Raw genomic sequence first — 15,626 nt, 5'->3', positions numbered from 1 at the left:
TCCGCCCTGTGCGCTCTCCGAAAGTGCACGGGGGGAGCGCCGGTGCCTGTGAGGTCAAAGGCCTTGGAGTCCGAGAAGTGTACCTTAAGCATATGCTTAAGGGTATCAGTCCCTGACTTGGTAAACTCACCATCTGCCACCTTGATGGTGCTGAGCTGGTGAGTGTTATCATAAGCCAGGATCTTCATGATTTTGGCAGTAGCGGGGGCATCAGAGATGCTACCGCAAAAGTCCCTCCAGGAGTTCCTCTTGGCCTCCCGGATGGCTTTATTATACTTATTGAGGGTCTGTCTATAAATAGTCCAGTCCCCAGTCCTCTTAGCCCTATTAAAGAGTTTCCGAGTGAGCTTGCGAAGCTTGCCAAGTTCCGTATTCCACCAAGGAACGAGCCTTGGCCGGCTGGCAAGCTTCGCTGGACAGTTGTGGTGGTAGGAATCGATAATGGCTTGTTGCATGAGATCAACTGCCGAATCAAATTCCAGCACCGAGGAAAGCTTTGGAGCATTACCTCTGAGAAGGAGGCGAAGTTCCTCCCTGTAGCCGGACCAGTCGGTCCGACGGGGGTTACGCAGTTCCGTCTTAACCGAAGTTGACTTGACCGCAACCGAGAAGCAGATGTGCCTATGGTCCGAAAGAGACGGTTCATTAGACACATGCCAGTTGGAAACCGACAGACTGATATTGTCTGTGGCCAGGGTGACATCAATGACCTCCTTTCTGTTAGAAGTAACGAAGGTTGGCTCATTGTGCCTGTTGAGAATATGCAGGTTCGTACCGACCAGATATTCAAGCAGTTCATCACCACGTCTGTTGCAGTCACTGCTGCCCCACGTGACATGGTGGGCATTGGCATCACAGCCCAAAATGAGCCTGTCCCCCTGCCTCTCACAGCGGTCGACAAGAGCGACAACCTCCTGTGGTGGAGGGGAACCCGTGGCATCATGGGGAAAGTAAGCGGACGCCATGGTAAGGCCAGTTGCCTCTCCAAAAGAGGAGGGCATTACCTTAATCACAGCAGTATCCCTAGTGAGGTAGTTCGGAAGCGGAAGGATATCAAGACCCTTCCTGGTCAGAACACACGCCCTGGGGTTTGGTGAGGTAAAGTCATAAGAGATATTACCTACATTCTTTAAACCAAGGATTTTACCATTATGAATCCAAGGTTCCTGAATGAGGGCCACATCCAGGCCCTCTAAGGCAAACCTCCGGCATAAAACTGCCGAGGCTGCTTTGCAGTGATGCAGGTTGATCTGGATCACCTTGATGCTCATATCGCAGGAAGAGAGGCGGCCCCGGCTACTGCTTGGCGGTAGCGCGGAGTCCCGATCCAAGACCGGTTTCTCCCACGCCTCCACCAGCAGCACCCTCGGCCCCTAACTCCATCCTAGTGACAGGAGCGTGGGTCCTCTCGGTATCAGAGTCCTTCAAAAAGTCGGACTCTGTCCCGAGGTCTATGTCTGAGCTATCTGGAAGGGATGGCTCTAAATTAATGCCAGCAATATTTGCTGCCAGCTCCCCACTCACGCTGGCTGCAGTGTTGTCTTCTTCTTCCGAAGCCTCAAGGGCATTCTGGAGAGGGTCCTTAGGCGCATTCAGGACTTTAAAAGTCCCGACATCCACGCCAGTAAGACCCTCGAAGCCGGCCTCCTTGATGGCCTCCATGGAGGAGCCATCAATTAAGAAGATCCAGCGTCTGGTGCTCTTCTCATCGAACGACTTCAGGCACCGCCAACAGTCGGTCAGAAACGTACCGTTGTAGGCCTTCAATCGCCGGAGAAGAGCCGCCGGATCAGTGGTGCGACGGTCCTTGGTCCGGAAGGACACTTTGAACGGCTTCGGGTGTTCACTGGCCTTCATTACTGAAAGCCGTGTTCCCCCTATGGCACGCTCATTATGGTGTAGCACCTTCACGAGCCAATCGCCGGTCGCAGAATCCAAACAAGAATAGATCATGGCCCCAGCCATGATGTGGAAATTGAGAGGACGCGGCAGCGAGCTTCCCGAAGAAAGCTCAGCGTCCAGTGCGTCAAGTATAGCGGCCTTGATGGGAACAACGTCCTCCTCCGTGACCGCATTGGTCGGATAGCCATCTTTAACAATGGCCATCTTGACAATACTAGCGACGTCGCAGTAAGACTTGGTCTTCTTTGACGCCGCAGCTTGTAAGCTAGGCGAGTGATCAGGGTCCTCAGCCCTAGCTCTCTTTCCAGAAAGGATGGTAGCTTCTCTTGCACCAGGCGTAGAGTCCGTACCCAAGACGTTACTCCCAGCACCCGAAGGTACAGGAGTCCCATCTCGGTCCGTATCTCCTGCACCCAGTGCAGATTTCTGGCCATCTTTTTGGGATTGTTTTCTTCGGCGGTTGGCCTTGCGCCTGCTATTAGCCTCACTCAACCTGGTAGAACCCGATTAAGGAGCAGGAGGTGACTTTTGGCCTTCCGCCGATTGCGGGTGGTTGCTGCCAGAGGCAGCATCACGCCCAGAAGCAGGTTGGGAGTTGCCTCCTTCCCTGAGAGAAGGCTGGGTACCGGTAGAACCGGCTCCATGCCCAGGTTTGTTTTTAGTTTTAGTTTTTAGAGAATCCATAGAGATCCCACGAGTAATGAGGCAAGTAAAAGGTCACCACCCGGTAGTCCTCAACCCGGGTGGAAGGCTAATTACAACGGGGTTTCGCCTGGTGCCCCGAGGGGACCGTTCGAGATACCGTAGATTAACTTCCCCGGTACCACACAGCCCTCAGCACGGTACCTGCACACCTTGGATTGGGAAGGGCGCGTATCAACTCAGCCCACAAAACGCAGTGGGCTGTTAACCTATTGGTTAACAGCCGAACGCGCTAACCATTGACCCCACGGAACCTTAGAAATTAAATGGTTGTCACGTATTGTGGAAAAGTTTTGACTTTTTACGCTACATCTGAGACCCCACAACACCTCTCCCGGGTGGGCTCGAACCACCAGCCTTTCGATTAACAGCTGAACGCGCTAACCATTGCGCCACGGAAGCCCAAAAATTAAATACTCGTCAGGTATTGTGTAAAAACCTTGACTTTTTACGTCACATCTGAGACCTCACAACACCGCTCCTGGGTGGGCTCGTACCACCAACCTATTGGTTAACAGCTGAACGCGCTAACCATTGCGCCACGGAAGCCCAAGAATTAAATGCTCGTCAGGTATTGTGTAAAAACTTGACTTTTTACGTCACATCTGAGACCTCACAACACCGCTCCAAGATGGGCCCGAACCACTAACCTATTGGTTAACAGCTGAACGCGCTAACCATTGCGCCACGGAAGCCCAAAAATTAAATGCTCGTCAGGTATTGTGTAAAAACCTTGACTTTTTACGCCACATCTGAGACCTCACAACACCGCTCCCGGATGGGCTCGAACCACCAACCTATTGGTTAACAGCCGAACGCGCTAACCATTGCGCCACGGAAGCCCAAAAGTTAAATGCTCGTCAGGTATTGTGTAAAAACCTTGACTTTTCACGTCACATCTGAGACCTTACAACACCGCTCCCGGATGGGCTCGAACCACCAACCTATTGGTTAACAGCCGAACGCGCTAACCATTGAGCCACGGAAGCTCAGAAATTAAATGGTTGTCACGTATTGTGGAAAAGTTTTGACTTTTTACGCTACATCTGAGACCCCACAACACCTTTCCCGGGTGGGCTCGAACCTTCAACCTTTCGATTATCAGCTGAACGGGCTAATCATTGCGCCACGGAAGCCCAAAAACTAAATGGTCGTCAGGTATTGTGGAAAAACTTTGGCTTTATACGTTACATTTGAGATTCCACAACACCGCTCCCTGGTGGGCTCGAACCACCAACCTCTTGGTTAACAGCTGAACGCGCTAACTATTGCGCCACGGAAGCCCAAAAATTAAATGCTCGTCAGGTATTGTGTAAAAACCTTGACTTTTTACGTCACATCTGAGACCTCACAACACCGCTCCCGGATGGGCTCGAACCACTAACCTATTGGTAACAGCTGAACGCGCTAACCTTTGCCCTACGGAAGCCCAAAAATTAAATGCTCGTCAGGTATTGTGTAAAAACCTTGGTTTTTGGGCGCGTTAGGCTGTTAACCAATAGGTTGGTGGTTCGAGCCCAACCGGGAGAGGTGTTGTAGGGTCTCAGATGTAACTTAATAAGTCATAACTTATCCACAATACCTGACAACCATTTAATTTCTGAGCTTCCGTGGCTCAGTGGTTAGCGCGTTCGGCTGTTAACCAATAGGTTGGTGGTTCGAGCCCATCCGGGAGCGGTGTTGTGAGGTCTCAGATGTAACGTAAAATGTCAGAGTTTTTCCACAATACCTGACGAACATTTAATTTGTGGGCTTCCGTGGCGCAATGATTAAGCGCGTTCAGTTGTTAACCAATAGGTTGGTGGTTCGAGCCAACCCGGGAGCTGTGTTGTGGGATCTCAAATGTAACGTAGAAAGCCAAAGTTTTTCCACAATACCTGACGACCATTTAGTTTTTGGACTTCCGTTGCGCAATGGTTAGCGCGTTCGGCTGTTAACCGAAAGGTTGGTGGTTCGAGCCCACCCAGGAGAGGTGTTTTGAGGTCTCAGATGTAGCGTAAAAAGTCAAAACTTTTCCAAATTTAATTTCTTAGCTTCCGTGGCTCAATGGTTAGCACGTTCGGCTGTTAACCAATTGGTTGGTGGTTCGAGCCCATCCGGGAGCGGTGTTGTGAGGTCTCAGATGTGACGTAAAAAGTCAAGGTTTTTACACAATACCTGACGAGCATTTAATTTTTGGGCTTCCGTGGCGCAATGGTTAGCGCTTTCAGCTGTTAATCGAAAGGTTGGTGGTTCGAGCCCACCCGGGAGAGGTGTTGTTGGGTCTCAAATGTAACGTAGAAAGCCAAAGTTTTTCCACAATACCTGACAACCATTTATTTTTTGGGCTTCCTTGGCGCAATGGTTAGCGCGTTCGGCTGTTAACCGAAAGGTTGGTGGTTCGAGCCCAACCGGGAGAGGTGTTGTGGGATCTCAAATGTAACTTTGAAAGCCAAAGTTTTTCCACAATACCTGACGACCATTTATTTTTTGGGCTTCCTTGGCGCAATGGTTAGCGCGTTCGGCTGTTAAACGAAAGGTTGGTGGTTCGAGCCCAACCGGGAGAGGTGTTGTAGGGTCTCAGATGTAACGTAATAAGTCATAACTTATCCACGATACCTGACAACCATTTAATTTCTGAGCTTCCGTGGCTCAATGGTTAGCGCGTTCGGCTGTTAACCAATAGGTTGGTGGTTCGAGCCCATCCGGGAGCGGTGTTGTGAGGTCTCAGATGTAACGTAAAATGTCAGAGTTTTTTCACAATACCTGACGAACATTTAATTTTTGGGCTTCCGTGGCGCAATGATTAGCGCGTTCAGCTGTTAATCGAAAGGTTGAAGGTTCGAGCCCACCCGGGAGAGGTGTTGTGGGGTCTCAGATGTAGCGTAAAAAGTCAAAACTTTTCCACAATACGTGACAACCATTTAATTTCAGAGCTTCCGTGGCTCAATGGTTAGCGCGTTCGGCTGTTAACCAATAGGTTGGTGGTTCGAGCCCACCCGGGAGCGGTGTTGTGGGATCTCAAATGTAACGTAGAAAGCCAAAGTTTTTCCACAATACCTGACGACCATTTAATTTTTGGGCTTCCGTGGGGCAATGGTTAGCGCGTTCAGCTGTTAACCAATAGGTTGGTGGTTCGAGCCCACCCGGGAGCGGTGTTGTGGGATCTCAAATGTAACGTAGAAAGCCAAAGTTTTTCCACAATACCTGACGACCATTTAGTTTTTGGTCTTCCGTGGCGCAATGGTTAGCGCGTTCGGCTGTTAACCAATAGGTTGGTGGTTCGAGCCCACCCGGGAGCGGTGTTGTGGGATCTCAAATGTAACGTAGAAAGCCAAAGTTTTTCCACAATACCTGACGACCATTTAATTTTTGGGCTTCCTTGGCGCAATGGTTAGCGCGTTCGGCTGTTAACCGAAAGGTTGGTGGTTCGAGCCCAACCGGGAGAGGTGTTGTAGGGTCTCAGATGTAACGTAATAAGTCGTAACTTATCCACAATACCTGACAACCATTTAATTTCTGAGCTTCCGTGGCTCAATGGTTAGCGCGTTCGGCTGTTAACCAATAGGTTGGTGGTTCGAGCCCATCCGGGAGCGGTGTTGTGAATTCTCAGATGTGACGTAAAAAGTCAAGGTTTTTACACAATACCTGACGAGCATTTAACTTTTGGGCTTCCGTGGCGCAATGGTTAGCGCGTTCGGCTGTTAACCGAAAGGTTGGTGGTTCGAGCCCAACCGGGAGAGGTGTTGTAGGGTCTCAGATGTAACGTCATAAGAAATAACTTATCCACAATACCTGACAACCATTTAATTTCTGATCTTCCGTGGTTCAATGGTTAGCGCGTTCAGCTGTCAACCGAAAGGTTGGTGGTTCGAGCCCACCCAGAAGAGTTGCTGTGGGGTCTCAGATTTAGCGAAAAAATTCAAAACTTTTCCACAATACGTAATAAACATTTCATTTCTGAGCATCTGTGGCTCAATGGTTAGCGCGTTCGGCTGTTAACCAATAGGTTGGTGGTTCGAGCCCACCCGGGAGCGGTGTTTTGGGATCTCAAATGTAACGTAGAAAGCCAAAGTTTTTCCACAATACCTGACCACCATTTATTTTCTGAGCTTCCGTGGCTCAATGGTTAGCGCGTTCGGCTGTTAACCAATAGGTTGGTGGTTCGAGCCCATCCGGGAGCTGTGTTGAGGTCTCAGATGTAACGTAAAATGTCAGAGTTTTTCCACAATACCTGACGAAAATTTATTTTCTGAGTTTCCGGGGCTCAATGGTTAGCGCGTTCGGCTGTTAACCAATAGGTTGGTGGTTCGAGCCCACCCGGAAGCGGTGTTTTGGGATCTCAAATGTAACGTAGAAAGCCAAAGTTTTTCCACAGTAACTGACGATCATTTATTTTCTGAGCTTCCGTGGCTCAATGGTTTTCGCGTTCGGCTGTTAACCAATAGGTTGGTGGTTCGAGCCCACTCGGGAGAGGTGTTTTGGGATCTCAAATGTAACGTAAAACGTCCATGTGTTTCCACAATACCTGACGACCATTTAATTTTTGGCTTCCGTGGCGCTATGGTTAGCGCGTTCGGCTGTTAACCGAAAGGTTGGTCGTTCGAGCCCACCCGGGAGAGGTGTTGTGGGGTCTCAGATGTAGCGTGAAAAGTCATAACTTTTCCACAATACCTGACAACCATTTAATTTCTGATCTTCCGTGGTTCAATGGTTAGCGCGTTCAGCTGGCAACCGAAAGGTTGGTGGTTCGAGCCCTCCCAGAAGAGTTGCTGTGGGGTCTCAGATTTAGCGTAAAAATTCAAAACTTTTCCACAATACGTAATAACCATTTCATTTCTGAGCTTCTGTGGCTCAATGCTTAGAGCGTTCGGCTGTTAACCAATAGGATGGTGGTTCGAGCCCACCCATGAGCGGTGTTTTGGGATCTCAAATGTAACGTAGAAAGCCAAAGTTTTTCCACAATACCTGACGACCATTTATTTTCTGAGCTTCCGTGGCTCAATGGTTAGAGCGTTCGGCTGTTAACCAATAGGTTGGTGGTTCGAGCCCACCCGGGAACGGTGTTTTGGAATCTCAAATGTAACGTAGAAAGCCAAAGTTTTTCCACAATACCTGACGACCATTTAATTTTTGGGCTTCCGTGGCGCAATGGTTAGCGCGTTCGGCTGTTAACAGAAAGCTTGGTGGTTCGAGCCCACCCGGGAGAGGTGATGTGGGGTCTCAGATGTAGCGTGAAAGGTGATAATTTTTCCACAATACCTGACAACCATTTCATTTCTGAGCTTCCGTGGCTCAATGGTTAGCGCGTTCGGCTGTTAACCAATAGGTTGGTGGTCCGAGCCCACCCGGGAGCGGTGTTGTGGGATCTCAACTGTAACGTAAAAAGCCAAAGTTTTACCAAAATACCTAACGACCATTTAATTTTTGGGCATCCGTGGCGCAATGTTTAGCGCGTTCGTCTGTTAACCGAAAGGTTGGTGGTTCGAGCCCATCCGGGAGCGGTGTTGTGAGGTTTCAGATGTAGCGTGAAAAGTCAAACCTTTTCCATAATTCGTGATAACCATTTATTTTCTGAGCTTCCGTGGCTCTATGGTTAGCGCGTTCGGCTGTTAACCAATAGGTTGGTGGTTCGAGCCCACCCGGGAGCGGTGTTTTGGGATCTCATATGTAACGTAGAAAGCCAAAGTTTTTCCACAATACCTGACGACCATTTATTTTCTGAGCTTCCGTGGCTCAATGGTTAGCGCGTTCGGCTGTTAACCAATAGGTTGGTGGTTCGAGCCCACTCGGGAGCGGTGTTTTGGGATCTCAAATGTAACGTAAAAAGTCCATGTGTTTCCACAATACCAGACGACCATTTAATTTTTGGCTTCCGAGGCGCAATGGTTAGCGCGTTCGGCTATTAACCGAAAGGTTGGTCGTTCGAGCCCACCCGGGAGAGGTGTTGTGGGGTCTCAGATGTAGCGTGAAAAGTCATAACTTTTCCACAATACCTGACCACCATTTAATTTCCTATCTTCCGTGGTTCAATGGTTAGCGCGTTCAGCTGTCAACCGAAAGGTTGGTGGTTCGAGCCCACCCGGGAGCGGTGTTTTAGGATCTCAAATGTAACGTAGAAAGCCAAAGTTTTTCCACAATACCTGACGACCACTTATTTTCTGAGCTTCCGTGGCGCAATGGTTAGCGCGTTCGGCTGTTAACCAATAGGTTGGTGGTTCGAGCCCACCCGGGAGCGGTGTTTTGGGATCTCAAATGTAACGTAGAAAGCCAAAGTTTTTCCACAATACCTGACGACCATTTAATTTTTTGGCGTCCGTGGCGCAATGGTTAGCGCGTTCGGCTGCTAACGGAAAAATTAGTGGTTCAAGCCCACCCGGGAGAGGTGTTGTGGGGTCTCAGATGTAACGTAAGTAGCAAATGTTTTTCCACAATACCTGACGACCATTTAATTTTTGGGTTCCGTGGCGCAATGGTTAGCGCGTTCGGCTGTTAATCGAAAGGCTGGTGGTTCGAGCCCACCTGGGAGAGGTGCTTTGGGGTCTCAGATGTAGCGTGAAAAGTCGTAACTTTTCAACAATACCTGACAGCCATTTAATTTCTGAGCTTCCGTGGCTCAATGGTTAGCGCGTTCGGCTGTTAACCAATGGGTTGGTGGTTCTAGCCCATCCGGGAGCTGTGTTGAGGTCTCAGATGTAACGTAAAATGTCAGAGTTTTTCCACAATACCTGACGAACATTTAATTTCTGATCTTCCGTGGTTCAATGGTTAGCGCGTTCAGCTGTCAACCGAAAGGTTGGTGGTTCGAGCCCACCCAGAAGAGTTGCTGTGGGGTCTCAGATTTAGCGTAAAAATTCAAAACTTTTCCACAATACGTAATAACCATTTCATTTCTGAGCTTCTGTGGCTCAATGGTTAGCGCGTTCGGCTGTTAACCAATAGGTTGGTGGTTCGAGCCCACCCGGGAGCGGTGTTTTGGGATCTCAAATGTAACGTAAAAAGTCCATGTGTTTCCACAATACCAGACGACCATTTAATTTTTGGCTTCCGAGGCGCAATGGTTAGCGCGTTCGGCTGTTAACCGAAAGGTTGGTCGTTCGAGCCCACCCGGGAGAGGTGTTGTGGGGTCTCAGATGTAGCGTGAAAAGTCATAACTTTTCCACAATACCTGACCACCATTTAATTTCCTATCTTCCGTGGTTCAATGGTTAGCGCGTTCAGCTGTCAACCGAAAGGTTGGTGGTTCGAGCCCACCCGGGAGCGGTGTTTTAGGATCTCAAATGTAACGTAGAAAGCCAAAGTTTTTCCACAATACCTGACGACCACTTATTTTCTGAGCTTCCGTGGCGCAATGGTTAGCGCGTTCGGCTGTTAACCAATAGGTTGGTGGTTCGAGCCCACCCGGGAGCGGTGTTTTGGGATCTCAAATGTAACGTAAAATGTCAGAGTTTTTCCACAATACCTGACGAGCACTTAATTTTTGTGGTTCCGTGGCGCAATGGTTAGCGCGTTCAGCTGTTAATCGAAAGGTTGGTGGTTCGAGCCCACCCGGGAGCGGTGTTGTGGGATCTCAAATGTAACGTAAAAAGTCAAAACTTTTCCACAATACGTGACAACCATTTAATTTCTGAGCTTGCGTGGCTCAATGGTTAGCGCGGTCGGTTGTTTACCGAAAGGTTGGTGGTTCGAGCCCACCCGGGAGAGGTGTTGTAGGGTCTCAGATTGTAGAATCCGGCGATCCACAACGAGCCTGGTCCTTTAGACTTAAATAATTATTGAAATTAATGGTTTTCCCCACTGGGGTTTTCCCAGGACCTTTTTTCCCATAAGCAGAAGTTATGGATTTTTAAGGTCCGAATTTAGTTTAGATACAGTTTAGATAAGATTAGTTAAGGTTTACTTATAGAGAATACTTATGTTTGATATGTTTTTTATGTAAAGACCTTTAACATAACATTGTACTCAAAACCAAAATAAGAACTGTCGTATGGCACGGCCTGTAATTGCTAAGAAATACTGCACTATTGTAAAGGCTATAGTAATGCATTTGAATGGTTCGACGGATGGTTTTTGCTACTAGGATGTTTAAAGGCCCTCTGGCCCTGTAAAGTCATAAAACTTCGGAGTGACGAATATTGGGGATCGCTTGGTAACAATATTAGGGGGTAAAACTTGAACTTTGTGTTAAAACTAGCAAAAGCAAAGCCTGAGTAGAACGTATTGGACTCTTGATGGAGAAAGAGCGCTTGTTACCATCGGACAATATAGAATGCAAACCGACTCTGCCGAGAGAGGTTGTAAAAGAAAGACTTAGAACTTTAGATAAACGGACGTGTTTTAAGGAAAATTAATGTAAAGATATATTGATTTGAGTATGATTTGACAGACAATACAACAATAAAAGAAATTATTGACGATTGCATTTGGAGCTTCTTCGTTATTGAATAAAGACACACAAATAAGTTAGGGATTTAGATCAGTGTTTCAGTCCGCCGATGTGATATCAGAAGGGTATCACAAACTCTTATGTTGGGATGGAAGTCGCAACATAAAATGGTGCCGAAACCCAGGACTAATTACGTGCTCGGGATTAATTATCATGCGATTTTTTCGGTACACTTTTGAATGCATATTTTTCTGGACAAATTTTTGACCGAATTCAGCTTAATTCCCTATAAAACACTCATTAAAAGTGATTTCATCTTGATTGAACAATAATTAAAAATGTACCTCGATTTTTAATAACATTTACAAAATCGACGTTTCACGGCCAAAGAAGCATATTTTGAGTATTTCTTCACTATTTTCAAATATAACCACTGAAACCATTATTTTTATACTTTTTGCTTTAATTCAAGCAAATGTAACGATATTCAATCAAAAAACTGTTAAAATTAAATTTTTCAATAAGAAATCGTTGTCACGGATTTTGTATCTTGAAGAAGAAAAACATGCGATTTTTTCGGTGCACTTTTGAATGCATTTTTTTCTGGAGAAATGTTTGACCGAATTCAGCTTAATTCCCTATAAAACACTCATTAAAAGTGATTTCATCTCGATTGAACAATAATTAAAAATTTACCTCGATTTTTAATAACATTTTCAAAATCGACGTTTCACGGCCAAAGAAGCATATTTTGAGTATTTCTTCACTATTTTCAAATATATTCACTGAAACCATTATTTTTATACTTTTTGCTCGAACCACCAACCTTTCGATTAACAGCTGAACGCGCTAATCATTGTGCCACGGAAGCCCAAAAATTAAATGTTCGTCAGGTATTGTGGAAAAACTCTGATATTTTACGTTACATCTGAGACCTCACAACACCGCTCCCGGATGGGTTCGAACCACCAACCTATTGGTTAACAGCCGAACGCGCTAACCATTGAGCCACGGAAGCTCAGAAATTAAGTGGTTGTCAGGTATTGTGATTAAGTTATGACTTATTACGTTACATCTGAGACCCTACAACACCTCTCCCGGTTGGGCTCGAACCACCAACCTTTCGGTTAACAGCTGAACGTGCTAACCATTGCGCCACGGAAGCCCAAGAATTAAATGCTCGTCAGGTATTGTGTAAAAACCTTGACTTTTTACGTCACATCTGAGACCTCTTAACACCGTTCCCGGATGGGCTCGAACCACCAACCTATTGGTTAACAGCCGAACGCGCTAACCATTGAGCCACGGAAGCTCAGAAATTAAATGGATGTCAGGTATTGTGGAAAAGTTATGACTTTTTACGTTACATCTGAGACCCTACAACACCTCTCCCGGGTGGGCTTGAACCACCAGCCTTTCGGTTAACAGCCGAACGCGCTAACCATGGCGCCACGGACGCCCAAAAATTAAATGGTCGCCAGGTATTGTGGAAAAACTTTGGCTTTCTACGTTGCATTTGAGATTCCAAAACACCGTTCCCGGGTGGGCTCGAACCACCAACCTATTGGATAAAAGCCGAACGCGCTAACCATTGAGCCACGGAAGCTCAGAAAATAAATGGTCGTCAGGTATTGTGGAAAAGCTTTGGCTTTCTACGATACATTTGAGATCCCACAACACCGCTCCAGGGTGGGCTCGAACCAACAACCTATTGGTTAACAGCCGAACGCGCTTACCATTGAGCCACAGAAGCTCAGAAGTGAACTGGTTATTACGTATTGTGGAAAAGTTTTGAATTTTTACGCTAAATCTGAGACCCCACAGCAACTCTTCTGGGTGGGCTCGAACAACCAACCTTTCGGTTGACAGCTGAACGCGCTAACCATTGCGCCAAGGAAGCCCAAAAATTAAATGCTCGTCAGGTATTGTGGAAAAACTCTGACATTTTACGTTACATCTGAGACGTCACAACACCGCTCCCGGGAGGGCTCGAACCACCAACCTATTGGTTAACAGCCGAACGCGCTAACCATTGACCCACGGAAGCCCAAAAATAAAATGTTCGTCAGGTATTGTGGAAAAACTCTGACATTTTACGTTACATCTGAGACGTCACAACACCGCTCCCGGAAGGCTCGAACCACCAACCTATTGGTTAAAAGCCGAACGCGCTAACCATTGAGCCATGGAAGCTCAGAAAATAAATGTTCGTCATGTATTGTGGAAAAACTGACATTTTACGTTACATCTGAGACGTCACAACACCGCTCCCGAATGGGCTCGAACCAAAACCCTATTGGTTAACAGCCGAACGCGCTAACCATTGAGCCACGGAAGCACAGAAATTTAATGGTTGTCGGGTATTGTGGAAAGGTTTTTACTTTTTACACTACATCTGAGACCCACCAACACTTCTCCCGGGTGGGCTCGAACCACCAGCCTTTCGATTAACAGCTGAACGCGTTAACCATTGCGCCACGGAAGCCCAAAAATTAAATGCTCGTCAGGTATAGTGTAGAAACCTTGACTTTTTACGTCACATCTGAGACCTCACAACACCGCTCCCGGATGGGCTCGAACCACCAACCTATTGGATAACAGCCGAACGCGCTAACCATTGCGCCACGAAACCCAAAAATTAAATGGTCGTCAGGTATTGTGGAAAAACTTTGGCTTTCTACGTTACAATTGAGATCCCACAACACCGCTTCCGGGTGGGCTCGAACCACCAACCTATTGGTTAACAGCCGAACGTGCTAACCATTGAGCCACGGAAGCTCAGAAATTAAATGTTTGACACGTATTGTGGAAAAGTTTTGACTTTTTACGCTACATCTGAGACCCCACAACACCTCTCCCGGGTGGGCTCGAACCACCAACCTTTCGATTAACAGCTGAACGCGCTAACCATTGCGCCACGGAAGCCCAAAAATTAAATGCTCGTCAGGTATTGTGGAAAAACTCTGAAATTTTACGTTACATCTGAGACGTCACAACACCGCTCCCGGGAGGGCTCGAACCACCAACCTATTGGTTAACAGCCGAACGCGCTAACCATTGAGCCACGGAACCCAAAAATTAAATGTTCGTCAGGTATTGTGGAAAAACTCTGACATTTTACGTTACATCTGAGACCTACAACACCGCTCCCGAATGGGCTCGAACCACCAACCTTTCGGTTAACAGCCGAACGCGCTAACCATTGCGCCACGGAAGCCCAAATATAAAATGGTCGTCAGGTATTGTGGAAAAACTTTGGCGTTTTACGTTACATTTGAGATCCCACAACACCGCTCCCGGGTGGGCTCGAACCACCAACCTATTGGTTAACAGCCGAACGCGCTAACCATTGCGCAACGGAAGCCCAAGAATTAAATGGTCGTCAGGTATTGTGGAAAAACTTTGGCTTTTTACGTTACATTTGAGATCCCACAACACCGCTCCCGGGTGGGCTCGAACCACCAACCTATTAATTAACTGCTGAACGCGCTAACCATTGCGCCACGGAAGCCCAAAATTTAAATGTTCGTTAGTTATTGTGAAAAACTCTGACATTTTATGTTACATTTGAGATCCCACAACACCGCTCCCGGGTGGGCTCGAACAACCAACCTATTGGTTAACTGCTGAACGCGCTAACCATTGCGCCACGGAAGCCCAAAATTTAAATGTTCGTTAGTTATTGTGGAAAAACTCTGACATTTTATGTTACATCTGAGACCTCACAGCACCGCTCCCGGGAGGGCTCAAACCACCAGTCTTTTGAATAAAGGCCCGTTCGCAAAAGCGCTTTTAGCTCAAGCTAATTGCTGATAGAACAGAATGCAGTTCCGGCTTCCAATTTACTCGATAAGCGTCTGCTTTACGCCGTCAGCTTCAGCTTCCGCAAATTCGTTCACATAAACGCCGGTATGGTCGCGCTGATTTTTGAATTTAATCACTGGCGTCAAGAAAATGGAGGACGAACACAGGGAGAGCAGCCAAAACTTATAAATTCCTTACTTGAAAAATGGGATTTTATAGGAGAAAAACTGTGTTTTTTGGGCAAATATTGATATAAAATTGCTTATATATAGTATTATTTTGGCGTACATCAAAAAAAATACTATACTTTGAAAAGAGGAACTTAATTAAAATATAGTTTAAAAAATCTGAGCAAGCAAAGAAAGCTCCGAAATTTCGGTGTCTAGTCAAATGTGATGTGATCGCGATGAAAGAGATAAATATTGATAAATTTGATGCTAAACCATGGGAAAACTTCGACATAGTCAAAAAATATCGGATATTTTAGGACCTTTCCTGAAATTATAGGATAATATAGGACATGAACAAAATTATAATATTTAAATAGTATTTGTGAGAAGATGGAAATCGAGCTCAAGTTTTGCTTTAATTGTTAAAAAGGAAAAGAAAAGCTAAACCATAATTTTCAATTTATTTCGCTCTCTGTTCAGCTTTTAAAGCCTTTTCGGCGACTTTTTTTAGAGACATGTTACCACACAAGCACGAAAAGTTTCTGTGTGTTTTAGTAGACGACAAAAGATAACGCTGATCAGCTATATATCTAGCAGCGATAGATCGAGGCTGACTCCGACAATCAGCCTCTGCTACCAGCGTACGCCCGTATGAAACCCGCCTAAGCTCTTTTGAGAACAGT

The 15,626-nt window shown here is 46.6% G+C and overlaps 1 protein-coding gene across 6 annotated transcripts; it reads right to left on the bottom strand.

Annotated features, from left to right (window-relative positions):
- Positions 1 to 176: 176 nt before the first annotated feature.
- Positions 177 to 1,326, bottom strand: LOC149583454 (uncharacterized). Of its 6 annotated transcripts, none has more exons than XR_016380422.1 (4): positions 1,148 to 1,326; positions 711 to 1,083; positions 509 to 621; positions 191 to 324 (listed from the first exon to the last, which is right to left on the bottom strand). XR_016380422.1 is itself a non-coding variant. In XM_089863996.1 (3 exons), the coding sequence occupies exons 2-3, from the start codon at positions 999 to 1,001 to the stop codon at positions 185 to 187; spliced, it is 600 nt and encodes a 199-aa protein (XP_089720122.1). In that variant the 5' UTR covers positions 1,002 to 1,083; positions 1,148 to 1,326; the 3' UTR covers positions 177 to 184. The 6 variants fall into 6 exon arrangements, 4 of the variants coding, with proteins under 4 accessions (XP_089720122.1, XP_089720123.1, XP_089720126.1 ...); XR_016380423.1 differs by having other exon boundaries at positions 191 to 291; XM_089863996.1 differs by having other exon boundaries at positions 177 to 291; positions 509 to 1,083.
- Between the last annotated feature and the right edge of the window lie 14,300 nt (positions 1,327 to 15,626).

This window comes from Phalangium opilio, unplaced genomic scaffold (assembly GCF_054372755.1).
Source record: "Phalangium opilio isolate 3A_F unplaced genomic scaffold, DU_Popi_V2 ptg001421l_1, whole genome shotgun sequence".
Classification (NCBI taxonomy): domain Eukaryota; kingdom Metazoa; phylum Arthropoda; class Arachnida; order Opiliones; family Phalangiidae; genus Phalangium; species Phalangium opilio.
Note: the sequence above shows the minus strand (reverse complement) of the source record. Positions and strands in the feature narration are given on the sequence as shown.

Bases quoted from the DNA above. Each gene is read 5' to 3' on its own strand.
- LOC149583454 (XM_089863996.1), bottom strand. From the start codon at position 1,001: ATGCCCTCCTCTTTTGGAGAGGCAACTGGCCTTACCATGGCGTCCGCT. The intron at 292-508 runs GTAATGCTCCAA...GACTATTTATAG, and splicing joins ACTTCGCCTCCTTCTCAGAG to ACAGACCCTCAATAAGTATA.